The sequence below is a fragment of the Mycetomoellerius zeteki genome, unplaced genomic scaffold (genome assembly GCF_001594055.1).
Source record: "Mycetomoellerius zeteki isolate Tzet28-1 unplaced genomic scaffold, Tzet1.0 scaffold96, whole genome shotgun sequence".
Taxonomy (NCBI): domain Eukaryota; kingdom Metazoa; phylum Arthropoda; class Insecta; order Hymenoptera; family Formicidae; genus Mycetomoellerius; species Mycetomoellerius zeteki.
Window position 1 is genome coordinate 679,411 of NW_017257999.1, and position 18,986 is coordinate 698,396.

Here is an 18,986-nt window from a genome sequence, read left to right on the forward strand (position 1 = left end):
CATATTTTACCATCTAATTTACTGCAGCAGCCAATCTTTCTTTCAGTGTATACCATATGTACTTATATATCATATGTATAAAATATCATAACAGATTAAAACAACGGTGGAAACGGAGATATTTCTATATAATATGTTTACATTGTATTTAGATAAATATATCGTTTATACTTTATATCGTATTTATTTAAACGGTAATAATGATAATAATAATAATAATGATGATGATAATAATAAAAGTCAGCGAAAAGAGATTATATCAACTTTTTCGCTAGGGAAATATCGACCGTAAATTGGCAAAGTCTCAAACTAAGAGTTAAACTTCCACCTGACACGAGTCTGTACATCGACTTTAAAGCTCCCTTCGCAGGACTGGCTCTTTGACGAAGACAAAGCATCGGCTCGCGGTGCAACATGGGAAAAGCTGACTCGCAAAAAGAATCCCGACGGGCGCTCGGGCTGTCTTTGTCAGTGCACAACGATTTTTCTTGACGATCGACAGGAGGAGTCGCTGCTATTAACGACCCTGAACATTGCACACCGGAGATTGAAGCTCGTAATGAACGAGCCGACGCGACATTGCGACGACGACGGTGACGATGCTTATAGGATCCATCGGGCATTTCCCGTTTTAATTGCAAGATCGTACTGGCACTGTTTGCTTATAATTAACGATACGCTAAAGCACTTTACGAATTAAAACTTTTATCATCATCCTCTTTCTCGCTGTTTCTCGTCTCACGTCTGTTTCTCACTCTCTTCTTTTTCATGGATTTCGATTCACTTAACGTACCTTTATTCTCCACTCCCTCGCGCTCCTCAGCCGCGTAATCACTTCTCGATACCATACGCGAATCCGAGAGCGCGCGTACAGCAGAATCTATTTTTCAATTATTGGATATTCCCATGGATCGAATCGACGGAGAGAAAGAAAGCAGTGACAATGAAATTCTTGTCAGAATTAATCGATTCCCATCCAGAAAGCGATGTGAAATTCAATCGTTTCTCTCAAACGTGAATCTCATCGCGGTCCAATGACGGGCTCAACAATCCTTGTAAACATTTGTTTAGCTGTTCTATTTATCAAAATCGTATATTTCGTATAAATTCAATCATCTAAATTCCTCTACTCACATTTCACAATATTTAAACGATTATACAACTTCATTTTTTATTCAGATCGACGTAAAAAAAGAATATCCGGAAAAAATAAATTTATTAAAATGCAATTGTGCCATTCCAGAAAATTTTTATAAATTTATGGGATTTATAGATAATAGCAACGGAATACGGATTGTAAAATTAAGTGAACTAAATTTATATTAAAGTGTTATAGAAGTTGTAGGACTCTTGCGCATAGAAAGACACTTTCAGTAAAATGTTCACTGAATGATTTAACTAAAGGTACATAGAAAACCTTTGTATAAACGCGATTTTTACAAATTTTGTGAGAAAATGATACGTAAAAAGTTATAAAAAAGTAATTTTATCAAAAATTATAAATAATTTTTTACAATGTTATTTTTTGGTTCACAATTTGGCAAAAAAACTAGACCAAGATCTTTTTTTAATTTCAACGATATATTTTCTTCATAAATAGTAACTTTCTCGATTACTTGGTATAAATGGTACTTCCTCGATGAACTTTTAACATAAATTAAAAAACTTCTCTTGAAAATATCAATAAAGAATCAAATTTTTCAGAAAAAACGTGATATTAATTCAATTAATTTATTAATTCAAGACTCAAAAAAAGTTTTCTTGGAATCTTCATGAATATGTACATATCTTTAAAGTGCGTTTAAAAATAGCTTATTGATATTTATTTCCGTTTGCGAGATATCGTGGCAAAACCAAAAAAAATCAACATTTTTTAAATTATTTGTACAATAAAAAAATATGGGTGCACACAAATTTAACATCATGTGATGTTTATATAATTCTCACCGTATTGTTATTGATATCAACACCAACATGATGCGAATTTAAAAGCTATATTGGGTGGTGTTAAATCCATTTAATATAGTAGGGGAGACCGGGCACAAGAGGTAAGTTGGCATTGCGTTCCGTTTATGTATTTGTGGCAAAAGAAACAATGGAAAAGTTATTGCAAAATATCTCTTTTATAACATAGGTACTTCTCCCTAAGTTTCACTTAAATTAAACAAGTATTACAATAAAAAAAAATCTAATTCAAAAGCAGGCAAGAAAATTTTTGATCATTTCATAATTTCATATTAATATCCTTCGGCTTGAGAAAGCAAATCTAAGTAATGTATTATTAATTAAAAGAAAAATGTTTGTTAGTATACAATACGTTATTTTGAGTAACAATAGTAATTTATTACAATAAAATGGTCAAAATCAGACGTGTGTAAGGATGGGGTACTTTGGCTCATATCATAAGAAAAGGTTAGGTTGACTTATTGTACCGTACGTGTGAACATTCATTTACAATTTAACTCTAACAAAATACTTTATATTTAATATTTCTATATTAAAATAAGGTAGAACTAAAATAAAATTTATATTTATTTTTCTGTAACAACATTTTGCTGTTTGATAATTACAAAATAACTTTGAAAAATACAATTTTTACTAAGAAGTACATATCTATTCTCTAATTTTTATTTCTATTACTTTTCTATTACGTTTTTGTTAATTTAATATAGAATTTATCACAAAGGCAATTTATACTGTGATATGTACCAATTTACCCCACATATTGGGGCAAATTAACTACAATGCAGAATGTTCGTATTTCATTTATTGCAAGAAAATAAACAATGTATAGAACTATTATTAGTATGAAAATGTAGAGAAAGGTTCTCTCTATCACACTGATGTATTTTAATCATAACAGTTAATTGTTTACAAAATCTAATGCTAAAATTGTGGAAATTGTGCCAACGAGACCCGGTCTCCCCTACTGATATCAACAACAATGAGAGTTATATAAATGCTACAAGATGTTAAATCCATACCTATTTTTTAGAGTGTTTAAAAGCTACATTTTTAATAAAATTTCTTTTTTGCAACTTTTTATCCATTATTTCCTCACAAAATCTCTAAAGATTTAATTTATAAATAGTTTTTTATATATCCTTTTAGTCCTCACAATTAACAGTAAGTATTTTACTAGAAGTATTTTTTTCCTTATTTGTGCAAAGGTCCTATAATCTTTTAAGCTGATATGAACTTCGTTTTAATAAAGGAAGATCACAAGTTTTGGTTTACCACAAATTATATATGTGCATCGAGGAATTTGAGTTTCGTACACTTTATCTAGCTTAACAAATACGAAAAAATTTCAATGTAGAATAAAAAAGTTTCTATCGAAAAATGGCTTGGATTCACGCGTAAAGTTACACAGTAAAAAAAATTTGTGTATTTATTGGAAACGGTCCACTCACGTTTGTGTTAATAATTTGTGTTGAATTTTTTAACATATTCGAGTATTAATTTAACATAATGTGATTATGTTATTTAAAAATTTTTTGTGAAATTGATATTCAATGTTTCTTATAGTGTCAAAATGACAATTTATGAGTAAGTGAACAAGTAACACAAAAATAATGTGTTTTAAAACGTAAATTCTAAGACAAATGAATGAAATATGTGTTAATTTAACATTTTTAATAAATGTTAATTTTTTGAAAAAAATACGTTCTCACGTGTTTATTTGTTCTCACGTGGTTATTATGTTTACAAACTGTGTCGAGGTTATCTTTCTTTGTATTTATTCTCTTATGTAATATTTGTGTTACCTTCTAACATATTCATCTTGTGTAAAATTAACTCAAAAATTTGAGACATGCGATTTCTGTTAAATTCAACACATTTTTTCTAACTGTGTACAAATCGAAATCGCTCAGAAATCTTTGCTTTTTGGACAGTCATACGAAAATAGAAAGAACAGGAAAATCCCGTGAAGAACAGATGGAACGAATGTGGCATACGTACCAAGGAGAGGAAGGAGAAGAACACGGACTTAGTCAGACGGGAATCGTCAAAGCATATCAACTGCGCGACCAACGTCCAAATTTTGAATTAAACATGAGAAAGCAGCGGTTGCACGGTAGTAGAACCGAACACACGGTGGGATACCCGAGGCAAATGGGACGCGCATTCCTACTTCATGTAAAATTCCGTCCTTGGTTACCGTGGTTGCAAACCAAACCCGATCCCTTCGCCCGTAACGGCTATCGATAACAGCTTATGCAGACTCAAGAATCGATGTAAGTGTCGATGGCTTGTTCACCCTCCGGAGAAGCTTTCGGAAAAAACGGAAGAACTGTCGCTCTAATGTCGTGGCCCGTCGTCAAAATAGCGAAATGATAGTCGATTTAGAAATTCACGATTAAATTCATTTCGAAAACATGATCGGGGAATTAATGAATAATTATTCATTAAACAAAAGTCACTCGTTCGAAGAACATCCGCTTTCTCGTCTTACTAATTACGACAAAGGCAAATGAGCGACTGAGGCTCTCGTTGCAAACAGGCAAATGGCCTTCGTATCTTTGAATGCGCGCTGCAAATTGCAGCCATCGAGTCGCACGCTTCTTATCGAAGGAAAGAAGACTACTATGGCGCAATCCGATTCCGAGCAAGATTGAAGCGGACAACGTTATATGAGTTGTACTGAAAGCCCTCAATCTTAATGACAGCTTCTTTAACCAATTCCTTGTCGACTTTTTCTTACCTGAAACACCGAGATACCAATAGCCTCTGTGTTAGAACTAATTGAAAACAGAGAGCTTTTCGCAAACGCTGAGAGATACAATTAAATCTATTGTTCGCCACAAAGTTTCATTGTTCTCTCTAAATGAAACTTAATTATTTTTTAAAAGGAATTTTATTTTGAGATTTAATAATTAAAAGTTTCATATCAATACGAAAAAATGATTTTGCTAAGATATCTAAAAATTTTATAGGGAAAAGAAATTTTTTAATGAAAATTAATTATTGATTCATTATTATATCTTCAATGGTCTTTGAATGGAACAGAATCATTTTTTTATTTTATTTTTAATTATATGAATTCTTTAATGAAGTAAATTCTTTTTATATAGGAAAAAAGACTTCGAGAGAAGTCTTTATAATTTCTATTTTATAATTTTCAGTTCACAGAAAAAACAATTTTGCTAAAGTATTTAAAAGTTTAACTATATAGATACAAATTTAAAAATAATTTTGTTAGACTATCAAATAATTATGTACGATACTCAAGCATAAGCAGCAATACTATAAAAAGTTTTGATATTCCATAAGCAACCAGTTTGAACGTCCTACGAAATTATTTTAATGATCCAACAAAATTATTTTCAAATGTCTAACTAAGTTAGCCAATTGAGATCTAGCTTTTACATACTTTAGCAAAACAGTTCTTTCCGTAATTGAAAATGAAAATTATAAAATGGAAATTAAATATATATAAAAGTTTATAGTTTTGAAGGCTCGGAAAAAATTTTCTTCATTTTTCCGTAGACTTTTTCGGTTCTTTTCCCAAGGGTAGAAAAATTCATTGAACAAATTCACGTTATATGTTAGTAAAACACATTTGCTTCTTTTCATAAAAAAATTCGATTTACTAAAGAACCACCTTAAGAAAAAACTTAACACAAATATTAACTTAAATTAGTCTTTAGACTAATAGTTAGGATTACATTTGTTCCTAAAATAGTTTGTATTATATAATAACAAATAATCCTCTCCTCAAATGATATAAATCCCAAATGTAAACATAATAATTAGCTCAATATTAATTCCAACGCTAATACGAAGTGTCTCATTTCAATAATACTATAAAATACAAAAGTTGCTCGTGAGCTTATATATATATATATATACCTAATTTAAATAAAAAGCTTATATATTTTGTAACGAGTAAGTATTAAAACGAATCGTATAAAGCCTTTAGAATGAAAAAAATTATAAATTTTTTGAAAGCTTATCCTGACTCGCAGTTCTATTGTAAGAACTAATGACTGTTTAATACATATATTAATTTTTAATCGCTCTCCTCTTCTGAGCTACTCTCAGAGTTCCAATCAGAATAATCGCAATTAATATTATCACGGTTATCTGAAACTGACAATAATGAAGAGTATTCTTGAGGCTTTCACGGGTGTTACCTATGTGACAATCTTGCGTTTCGCGGGTTTTCTCCGTGTTCAGATCAGAAGAGTGTTATCTTCGTTAAATATTACATCTAAGGATATTGATTTTACATCATTAATTTAATACGTACAATTTCCATTTCGACTAGGCATTTCTTTGTGTTTACGAAGAAAGTCATGCGAGAGTGATAAATTGCTGCGAACAAATACTAATTTTTTCACTCTCTTAGAGTAGTCGAGACGGTTTCTTTTCTTCGAGTAAAGAAATCAGTCTGACCATTTGACCTTTCGCACGTATATGAAGTTGAATGTAATTGTAGTAAACGAACAGCAATTGGCGTAATAGAAATTCTGGATCATATTAATATGATGGACATTAAAAATTAGGTAATATGTCATTTGCATAGCGAAAACAGGAATTCTTCGCAAAAAAAGGAATTTTTTCCGGTTTTCTCCCAGTAATAAAAAAAATCTCTTTTTTTAAATTGTTATATAAAGGCTTCTCTCAACCTTAATAAAAAATTTACTTCGAAAATTTAAACAATTTATAATTAAAAAATAATTCCACTCGGACATCATTATTCCATTCTCTCTAATGAAAGTATAATAACAAATCAATAATTTTCATTAAAACTCTGTTTTCCCAACAAATAATTTATTTCGCAATTTCCATTAAAAAATACACTATTAAAAGTAAGATAAAAATTAATTCCATGGAAGATACGGTAATAAACCAATCGTTTTTATGAAAAATACAAGATCGTTATCGCATTTCTCTAAAATATTTTTTTAAAGATTACCATATTTGATGAATGATCTCGTTATACATCAACGCAAATAGATGTAAATAGTAACAAAATAAATATTAATTTTTCGTAGTTGAATAGTGAAAAAAAATTGCATATGTTTTTCAGAAACATTCCTCGCTTGAAACACGGTCTTTTATTTGACAATTTCATTTTTTGAAAACCAAGTTTCAAATGAAATTGCATGATAACATAGAGTTAAAGTCAAATCGCGAATGTAATATAATTGGGAAACGGTACAATGGCGCGGAAGAGTTCGTTAGAGAGTTATAGGTTAACGACTGCTTCTTGTCAATAGTGTTCTCACGCAATTTCTCACAAGATACTCGCAAAGTTGCTCGTAAAATTATCACGAGAACTTACCAGAGGCGTCCTTCTACAATTCGCGAGAAATAAATTTTGATTTCGCAGCTTCTCCAAACGCGATAAATACGCGGTGACCTCGTGCGAACAGACTAAATAGACCGAAGACATACAAGAATTACCGGAAACACTTTAAGATGCAAGCTCGCGAGCGAATAACATTACTAAGACTGCGTTTCCACGATAGTATGCAAATATTATGCGAAGACATAATTTTAGGAAACATTAATGTTGATACTATTTCGCAAACTGCTCGCCGCGACCTGAAATGCTAAGCGACGAACGCGTCTTTCCGACGCCGACGAAGTAACTTCAGATAATAGAAATTGCAAAATTCTATAATACGAAAGAAGAAAATGCCGATATTTTTCTGCAAAGCTGTACTCGAGCCAAATTTTCAATACGTCGCGAAGTACGATAACATTTTCGGATAATTGAAATCGGTATCTATTTTCCCGGATAAAGTTTCGCTGAGATTCCCGCGCGCGTCATTTCGCGTAAAATACATACATCCCGTATATTAAGAAAGTATTGCGATGAAAAGTTTCTTTATCGAAAAAAAAAGAAACGAACTATCTAACTTTATCGAGAGTATAAAACTTGAAAGCAGAAACCCTTTTCCAATAACATTTTTAACCATCTCTAATATGTTTTTAAATATGCAACTGTGCCACTGCAAAACATGCTGTATATTTCATGGATAGAAAATGTGCCGCGTAATATTTTATGCATGTTCTCGCATGGGACTCTTTGATCCCAAAATTTAATACGTCGTTGTTCTATCTTATTTTATCCAATTGTATTAGACTAGGTTACGCTTATCCTACATTACGGTAACACGGAAATAATACAGAAAGGATGCTTCCGTAAAATAGAATGTAAATGTAATGTTAAAGAAAGACACCGCACTAGCTAGATAAACGAGGAAATATTGGGCGAGGCTCGTAAGATTGCTGAGGACAGTAATTTCGCGAAATTGTGTAACATTCTCGTTCTTTATATCGGACATAATCTTTTATCATGCGTGACGAATTTCCAAAGGGCACGACCGAGCTAAAAAAAGGTAGATAGGACATTTCTTATCCTGCTAGTAGCTCGTGCAAATTTAAACAGGAAGAAACCTTCCGTCAGGTTTCGACTCGTTGCGACTTATATATATAACCGCTTTTTTCTCTCTGTCTCTTCCCCTTCTTCCCTTTTTAGAGTTTTTATTCCTTACGGAGAAGTATTAGACGTCTGCAGAGTTCTTACACGTGTCGTTAACTTCAGTTTGACGTCTGACGTGCCAAAAGCGAAAATCAAATACGGCGTTTTCGGCAGTGTTGTTGCCAAAATAAAATTTTTCACGGGATTACACAAAACTATGAATTTGTTTGATAAAACTGAAGGCGGTAAATGTTATTCTTGTAATATGTTTAATACTATTATGAATTATAATATTATCTATAATAATATTTAATTAATATAATACTATAATAAAAATATCAAATATTTTTCAAATTTTTGCTATTAATTGATCCATTCCATTATAAATAGCTGATATGTTAAATCCTTTTGTGTATATCGAGATAAGTATATTTCAGTATATTGAATACGCATCGAGTGTAAATCAAAATCGTATAATCAGAATTACTTTCGTTTTGTAAAACAGATTCGAGTAGTTTAATACAAAGTTTGTTGCAAAAATTCAAGCAAAGATTCGAACAATTTCTTCGTCAGTTGATGCCGCCTGTGCAATTGACCAGAAAAATGAATATGTAAAAATCATAAATTTTCAAAGCCGCCAGCAGGATATAAAATACTTTGTTTTCACAAGAGTGTAGTATTTTATATACCAACACACATACATACAACTCTACTGACGATTAATCCATTACAACGAACAATAGAAAGAGTTACCAGTTGTAAATTGTTTTGAAGCAACAACGGTTCGCGCGACAAAAAATCGCTAATGTTGATCATTACAATCATATTCTTAACATGCAACACAATTAGCTTTGTATAATACAATATGTATCTCAGACTAATAAATTAGCTACTAATTCTTTCGTAACAAGAGAGATGTAATTCGACGGGTACATATCTTAGGTACATATTTTAAAGAGATTTGCATTTCTGGATTAGTAGTATGTTAATAATGGCTGTTTGAAAGTGTAAAGGCATGCGTCTTTGAAAATGCGATGACAGCGACAGTGTTTCCAATTTCGCGCTCGAGCGACTTTATTCTCGAGGGAAAAGTGTTCGATCTCGTGCTCCTCCAAAGCGAACTTGCGAGATCCATTTGACGCATCGTTTGACAAAAGGATAGAAAGAGTTCTCCCAGTTTCTATAGGAACGATGCTACCGTCGTAATTAATTATTTGCCTGGCTATTTGAACGTAGACCTCACTAAATCCAAAGTCGATGAGCTTCTCTTTGGCCGGATGAGATTAACGCGAATTTCCCCGCCATCCACGCGCGCGATTTTTAAGCCCTTGATTTCTAATCGAGACGAGCGCACAAAGAAGATAACGTTTCGTAAAACTTTGCAAAATAAACTGTCGAAACTTAAGGGAAGTTACGTGCCCATTCTTTTTGCCGTTTCTTTCGATACGCGTGGAATCCGCACAAATCCAAATGGAAGATCGAATTTCGAGCGAGAATTGTTCGATATGATAATCCTACCCCCTATTACAATTCTATTGCGACGCACGATTCGGGAAAAAATTCTCTTCGGCGTTTCACCGTCTACACAAAATATATCGACGCAAAAGGATTACAAAACGAAATTCTCAATTCCGCTCGGGGAATTTTCTTTTCACAGAGAAGCCACGTTTAAAAGTTCGTGGGGTTTGTGCATGAGCTGATAATGCCCGTTTGACGTGGCTTGCGAAATATAAACACGCTGCGGCGCATTTCCCGAGCGCAATGTTACCTCTGGAACTAATTTTTCCTGAAACTTTGTCCGTCGTATTAAACAGAAGCGCGCGCGCAATGCGGCTTTTCCAAATGAAGTTTCGGAAACTATTCAAGAAACCGTTTGCAATCCGCATAAGAATCATGTCTTATTCTTACCGCTCGACTTCACGCTAATATTAATAATTTTACGTATCTATGGCGTCTATTCAGAGTACCATAAGAACATTGTTAAAGTTTTGATCGTTCTTAAAGCAAAAGTTTAAAAATTGCGTTATTCAGCAGGTTTATAGAAAAATCTATATGGGTGAATATTACGTATATAGATATATAACGATAATAGATATATAAAGATAATAGACTATATAAGGGTGAATATTACATATTCTAAAAGATTTCAAGGAGTGATTCCTCATACAAAGACGAAAACTTGATGACAATGTATTCGAAATGCAATATTTCGAAAACCGAACACTTGAATTATTTCATGAAACTCTTTATTACTTATATGTTTAAAAAAAATTTGATCAAAATAGCTTTTCGGAAAAAACAAAATTTTTAATCTTGACACCCTGTATCTTTGAAACTAAACCATTTTGCCACGTAAAACGGTAAGATTATAAAAAATAAGAGTAAATAAATGTAAAAAAAATAAATTTTCAAAAATATTGCAATTCCAAAATTTAAAAAAATTCTTTAAAAACAGACGATTCTTCGGGTAAAATTTGGAGTGATTTCAAGGCGAACAAAAGTGTGTTTGTGTCTCGAGAAACTTTTACATTTTACTCGAGTGCTTAAAAGCAACGAATCTGTGCAACGTGGATTAAACGGCTAATGGAGTCCGTTGTTACTTACTTTGACTCGTCCTGATCGTCGTCGTCGTCTTCGGAATCAAAGAAGGCGTCGTCGTCGTCCGAATCAACTGAGGTTTCGGTCCTCATTCGTCGCTGTTGAACTGCACGAGACTTTGGAATCACTATATCTCTGAAAATGCGTTATAATATAATTTATATTATTAATTTATGTTATTATAATTAGTACTGCACTAATTATTGGTTTAATGTTAGAATTGTAAAGAAATTAATTAGATTCAAATGAGCAACTCCGCTTTATTGGTTATTGAATCTCATTCCTTTTGCAATATTTCACTATGCTATTTTGTATCAACAAAAAAAATAATGAATCTATTTTATTTAGAGTATATGAAAGTTTTCAAGTTATTGTTTTAACCTTATAATAATATATAATTGTTGAATATAAGAAAAATGTAAAAATTTTTTGTAACTGTATCGTGAATAACTAATAACACAGCACTGCAAATCTAAGTGTGTAACAGATGACTTTAACATGTGTGTGTTTATTTAGTTTTTCATGTAAAAATTACACTGTACTATACGTTTAAACGCGTAATCTGTATTTATATGCAGTATTGTGTGTTATTGTTGCACTAATCACACACATACATTAAAATTACCTTTTACACACTTAAAATGCAGTGAGGTCTGCATAATTTTGCGGTTTGAAAAACAAGAAGAGATTTCTTGTAAATTTTGTGTGCTGAATTTGAATTCAAAAAAGAATGTTTTATTACGTCAAGTTTACAAGAAAAATGAAATTAAAATTTCTTAAAAACGCGTTTTTAAGGTATCTTCGTAATTAATAAAACCAATGTTTTATAGACTTTGAAAAAGATTCAAATTAATGCTTGAACATTGTACTCTCATATAAAAATATCAAATCTTTTATACCGACAGCATCATCGAATCTCTTGTACGCTTTGTTTTTAGAAGTGGATGTAGTCATACAGTGTCAAGTAGGACGATTGCCCCACACAGTACCAGTGCGAAACCATTGGAAATAAAAGTGAAAAACAGCGGTACTGTAACATGCAAACCTTATAACTCGAAAAGTGCTTCATGAAAAAATATTTTATTATAGCGTTTTGGAAAACTCTCGAGGCTACAAGAATATGCAATAAAAAATTGGGGGTTCCATTAAAAAAATTCATGTTGGCCCTGACCTGACCTTGGTAGCCCCCTATTTAAAATCCGTTATTTCCACCTTTTTTCCCCCAAGAAAGTCTACAACTTTCATATAAAACTTTTTCTTGTATCTCTCTTAGTTTCTGAGATATTCGCGTGGGGCGATTAAAATGCCCCACCCTGTATGTATCGTATATATCACATTTGAAAACATTATTAAAAATATAAAAATTTCAGTTATGTCTAAGTATATATGTAAAATTTGAGCACAGTTCTCTTATTCGGTTAAAAGTTATTTAATTTTTTTAGTCCAAATTCTTACGTAAAATCGCATTCTGTAATATTTATTTGCAAATTTGATGAAAAAGTAATATTAAATGAAATCAAACTTTAAACATACACTGATTAAACAATAATAAATGTTCGTGCAAAAGTTTGTTTGGATCCTTATATTCGTTTAAAAGTTATTGACTAAAACTGCAAAAAATATGGTTATTTTGCTGTACAAAATCATTATGAGCTAAATTATTTTTTGTTTTGTTTTTTACAATTGGTTTCAGGGGATATTCACAGGCTCATCAAAAATTAATGATATTGGCTGACTGTTTAATGATACTCTTAGCTGATATTGTATAAACCAAAACATCTACTCACCCATTGTGACTATTTACTCTTAAATCCACCCATTCCAACTACATTCACCCTTAGAAACAAAGCGTACCAAAAGTTCGATAATACCAACAGTATAAGATTCAATATTTTTATATGAAAGTACAGCACAGAAGTTTGTAATTTGCAATGTTACTGCAATATTGCTAGACTACTGCAATACTGTAATAATGCTTGCAATATTTCTGAAATGATTTATACTGTTATCAGGAATGTTCAGGCATTAATTTGAATCGTTTTCGAAATTTTTCACTTATCGGATTCATCAGCAATTTACAAATTTTCAAAAAAAAAAAGAAAGGAACGCATTATTGGAGCATTTCAACCACATTTTTCTTATAAACTTGATCCGATAGAGTATTTTTCCTTAATTGCAGATTTAGAATCGGCGCAAAAAAAACTATAAAAAATTATTTTTCTTTTCCAAACCGCAGAAAAAAATTTTGCAGACCTGTGTAATATTCTTAGTTTATCTCTCATCCCATATAAAGTCTCACTAATAATTAATAAACAATACAACAAGTTTTTTGTGTAGGAAATAAAACACAAGCTCGACAGACCAACTTCAAATTCTAATTGTTCTATTTCGGGCTTTGGAAACTTTTGCAAGAGCAATTCAGACGCGTGCGATTTGCATAGAACCTACTTTATTCGATGAATTAATGCTCGTTATGAAGTTTCGTGTCCTACAACCCTGCCGAGGCACTAGAGATACCACGCCCTAGGAATTACAGACGCGAAGCGTGAATTAGCTTTACGCGGGGCAAAAATTAAACGGCCATTATTCGAACTACGTTACACCAAGCTAAACTCCTGGTATTTAAACGTGCGCCATTCTAAATCCTAAGTTTCACCGACGTTCGTTAGGTTGATATAGCATTCCGTTTTAGCACAATCAAATGAAATGCATCCGAGAATTTAGTGCTTTTCTGTTCTTGATTCGTTGCTGAAGAGATTGCGTCAACTTGGTACAGTTTCTTGTTTCATCATCGTATTATTACTTTATCTGCCCGCGGCTGCGAAACAATGTAATTGCATTTACGACGGCGAGTCTGCTTTATCAAAAGCAAATTTTTTCATGATTATTTAACGTGGAGATCACTATAGGTACATTTACACCTCAAAAAAAATCATGGTAAAAGTTATGGTGCTTTCACATTGGAAAGGAAAATTCAACGTCGAATTTAAAATAGTTTCCGAACTTAGATAACGTTAATTGATAACTTAAGAAATTGTAAATTTAATGTTCATTCATCATTTAGTACAATTTAAAAAATATATTTAAAAAAATATATTTCGTACACGGAAAATTGAAAAACTGTCCAATTTTATTATTTAATTTTCACGTTTGCGGGTGGATGTTTACTTTCCACAAGGCAAAACTTACGATAAAACTTATTTTCATTAAATTAACTAGTACAATGATCCAGTGCAATTTAAGAATCATTAATTATTTTATTATAACATGCTTTCTCTTTAAATCTGAATCAGTGGATAGGCCACTGGCATACCACCCAGTGGCATACTTGCATAATCAATGAAGTTCAACTAAAAAAGAAAGTTTGAAAGAAAGTTTTTTTTATATAACTAAAATACTGATATTTACACGTTAATTTCAATCTTCCAGTACCATATTCATTGAATTTATGCAAACAAGGTTAGTTAGATTACGTAATAAAGGTTAGCTAGATTACGTAATAAAGGTTAGCTAGATTAGGAATCTCACATTTTATTCACTGATTACTAGTGGTATACTTGGCTATCAGTGGACATACTTGATATCAGTGATTATCTACTGATTCAGATTTAGAGAGATTCTTAACAATATTCTTTGCCATAGGATATTATTAAAAAATTGTTTACTTATTTCATTGTATATATACACTCTAAATTCTTTGGAGTGGAATCTCACTCTAAAGAGTGAAAATTAAGTTAGTCTTGAAAAAGGCCCGATTTTTCATTTTCTGGTTAACTTGTGGTTAGGCTTAAGTTGATTGTTTTATCCAATGGACTTTATCTAATGATGTCATGAGTGAAGCCTATTGGGTGAAACATCAGGTTAAATTTAACAAGTTAACAACACTGAGAGAAAGGATTTTGTTAATTTAACAAGCCACCAATACCTTCAACAAGTGATCGGTAAATATGTGACAACAAAATTGATTTGTTGTGATTGCTACTAGTCTATACTAATCAATTATTAATAATAGAAGCAAACTATATAGAGCTTAACCTATCTTTTGGACAGACTTTAGAATCATTTATCATAAAAATCATACATGATTATATCTTAAATCGTAGAAAACTGACCAATCACAGTCAAATGTAAGGAGAATACTTGTTTAGAATTTCTTACGATTTGAGACCCTACGACCATCTACGACTTCTATGTATATGTATGAGCCTTTTATTTGCCAGCGATACTATTGATTATTTGTTATCTCTCATTGACGAATGAGAAATAATTAATTTGCAATAGTAACTAATCGATCGTTTTCTTAACAAATATCACATTGGTTTTCCTTTGATTTGTTCCTATAACAAAATTATTTCTCTCAGTGCAGATGATGAAACATTGAACCTAAGAATGAGATTTCACTCTTCAACGTGGCAATTCACTTTAAAAAAAGGTATAAATTACTTTAATTACATACAAATCGTTCAAGTTCAAAATCTTCAGAATATATCGAGAATTTGTTTAAACGCGGAAACAAGATCGATCGATACGCGAAAGTGAAACTCGATCCCTACGATCACCATAGCGCATGCAAAATTAATCTCAAACAGGGGCATCGATTTATCAAGGCAAACCCATCGGGCTGCTTAGCCGTTAATGACGCATTAAGGTCATTTAATGTCGTACGGGTACTTCAAGATGAATATCGTCGATCGAGGTATCCGTATGCGGGATATGTATGCGCGCATACATCGTCCATGTAAATGTCCAATTACAGTTAATTGGCAATAAGCACCGCACAGGGAATCAATGATCACCGGGACGGCTTCAGTCGATCGGTGGTTTAATACCGTTTTGCGTCGATACGATATCGTCATTAATATCGGCGCTGTTTAGTGCCAACTTCGGCGGTACAAATGTCGAGAATTTCAACTATTCAGTTCCCGCGAAAATTGACGTGCTATGAAATTGGCAATGAATGGAGAAAGTTAGAGAGGGTGTTTCGGAAGATCGCTATTTAGTCGCGAGTAACATCTCGAGCGACGGTATGCACGTTATCGTTGTTTGCAGCAAGTCAATTTAGCCCAGCGCACTACGCAACGAAGCTCTTTCTTCCGAGAGATTGGCTATTGTTGCTGGTGCCAAGTAAAGACCGAAGATTTAGATAGACTTTAGTTTAACGTAAGGTAAATGGTGCGATAAACACATAAACTTAGAAATGCTGGACAATATATGGGATATTGAATACCCTTAGCAATACATTCAAATGCCACGTATAGTGCATAATAATTTTCACAGCAACAGAGGGTTAAATTTATCTTTGTTAAATTATAACGTGTTACGCATTCTTACTGAAATATTTGCTTTCACAATAAATAGGACACTAGAAATATTTCTGATAAATAAAAATTAAATCAATAATTCTTTAACCTTGTTGATCTGTTCAAATTCACTACATGATTATATCATTTGGGCCACACATTTGGGGCACAATTAAAAAGCTCTAAAAAGTAAAAAATAAAAAATTTTTTAAAAAAAGATTTTACAGTAACAAAGTCATCAAATACTAAAAAAAAAATTTTTAATAAAAAATTAGTAAAAAAATAAATTAGAATTTGGGTTAAATAGACCTGAATAGACCAGCAGGATTAAATAACATCTCTGAAATGTATACCTTGTGTTTGTATAATATAATGTTAATTCTTTGCGTTCATTTTCATAACTTTGTCATTAGGAGTTTTCAAGAATTGTCATCTTTACCTCCAAGCGATATTAATATTGCATTATACATTTAAAGTTTTAGCCTTAATCATTATATGTATATATTAATAATATTTATTTTTTCGTGCAAAAATATTAATAGCTAATTAGATTCCTAGTAAAGAATACTCAACAACGTTAATTTAATTATAAGGATATTTTATCTTAAAATATCCTTCCATTGAAGACTTCGAGAATGATCGAATTCGATATTTACCCTGATTTGTGAAGCTCTTTCTTCGAGACGCAGACGGCCGTAAACGTGTCCTCCAAAAGGCAAAGTTCCTTCTTCTTGCAGTTGAGTGGACGACAAAGCTCACCTGAAACAAACAAAAATCGACTTTATATTCTGACATTATGAATAAAAGTACATTTTATCTTCTATCATTGATTATTCTATAGAAATAAAACAGATTTACATACTAGGGATTTACATCCGAGATCGACAACGTGTAAAATTTTTTATATAGCAATTTGAAAATTAAGAGACACAGAGATAATATAAGCTTCTTTCATTTTTATTATCTTCTGTGTTGCGCCAATCTAACAGTAAATCTTAATAAGCTATAAAATTAAAATTAATAAAAACGCTGAGCTAAGAAGTGAACCTATTTTAACATGATGACAGAAGTAATCGTTTCGTGATAGAATCTATGTTTTATCTGATCTTAATTTTGTAGAACAATTCTTTCTCTTCGTCAAAACGTAAGATCTCTTTTATTTTATTTTCATTCTTCACTCTTTTTTTAAGTGATATTATTCATGAATGAAGAACCGACTGACTGAATAATCTAAATGGTTAGATAAATTTAACGCTTTGAATAATCTTTTAAGAGCTTACATTATTTATTTTTTATAATATTCTTTCAGTACCTTCAAATATTTTTATTTTTCCTATAGATAATTTTTGAACAAACTTTAGAACTATCTTTTGATAATTTTCAATCTAAAATAATCAAAATGATTCCTCTTGCATTTAAAATCCATCATTTTCTTTTCACAAAGCCATCACTATCTATTCAAAAGTTATATCGATGATTGTTGATCTTCTTACCGTGATAAACTAAGAGTGTTTTAGGTATTTCAAAGAAAAAAGAATAAATAAGAATCACCGCGTCACACTATTCATTGAATCAAACGGGCGCGATAATAATTCGTTATTGCAGTTATTTGATTACAATAAAGGAAGGCCATGATAATTATGATGAAATTGACCGATGTCGCTGCATTAATCGGACGAATTTTCTATCTACGAACCGAAATGATATGCGCGGACCCACCATGGATTATGTCGGACATTCGCCATGCACGCTCTGAGCATTTCCATTCATCTGGAAACCGTCGACAAGCGATATTGGTTCGAGGGAACACATTTCTATATATCTACTGTGCTCAACCGCCGAATCGGATTTCCCTTTTCTCCATTAACCGGCCCGGAACCGAGTACATCGTCGATGTCTTCTCTTGCTATCCTCGCAATCAATAAAACGGTACTCCAATTCAACCTGCAGCTTTTTAACGTATGGCAACCGAAAAACGAGTACGCTAACATAGAATCACAGACCACAGCTTGCAGGACTTTATATACTACACTTGATAATGTATTCCCTACTTCGAAGAGATTTAACGTCCTTTTAAGAAAGTATTATATACCCTAATAATTTTATTCACAAACTTTTTGTCGTATGCTTAAATAAACTTTGAATATATTTGTATAATTATAATATGAAACATATTATCATCTAATCATTTCATATTTCTAAAATTTTATTTATTCATTTCAAATTGGTCGAACTAGTCGTGTTGTAATAGATTCAAAATTACACGATATTTACAATAAAATATAATTATTTCTTGATTATAAATTATTTTTTAGTAGCTCAGCAGAAAAAATAACTAGTCAACACTAGAAATTGCTTAAAATAAAAAAAATAAAAAATGCTCTGCTTATGCAATTATGTAATTGTTTCTTATTTATATTTAAACATTTAGATATTTTCATACGCATATTACTTGCTTCCATTTGCGAATGCAAACAAGAAAGTCATTGCAATTTAGAAAATGCGAGACAATGGAAATAAGAAATGAATGAGCATTTGACGACAAGAACGAGTTTTCGCGTTAAACATAAAACTGGCTAATGTCCAACCAAAGTTGCCAATTTTTTTGCACTGCACTATAATAATACAATATTGTAAAGAATTGTAGAGAG

General features: G+C 31.8%; 1 protein-coding gene across 1 annotated transcript in view; it reads right to left on the reverse strand.

Moving 5' to 3' along the window:
- The window catches only part of Cow (Proteoglycan Cow), a 148,303-nt gene that overhangs the window by 42,270 nt on the left and 87,047 nt on the right, over positions 1-18,986 (reverse strand). Inside the window, exons 3-4 of the mRNA XM_018460731.1 lie at positions 16,992-17,094; positions 11,042-11,170 (exon numbers count right to left, since the gene is read on the reverse strand). Of these exons, the coding sequence (XP_018316233.1) occupies positions 11,042-11,170; positions 16,992-17,094 (232 nt within the window). The remainder of the gene's footprint in view (positions 1-11,041; positions 11,171-16,991; positions 17,095-18,986) is intronic.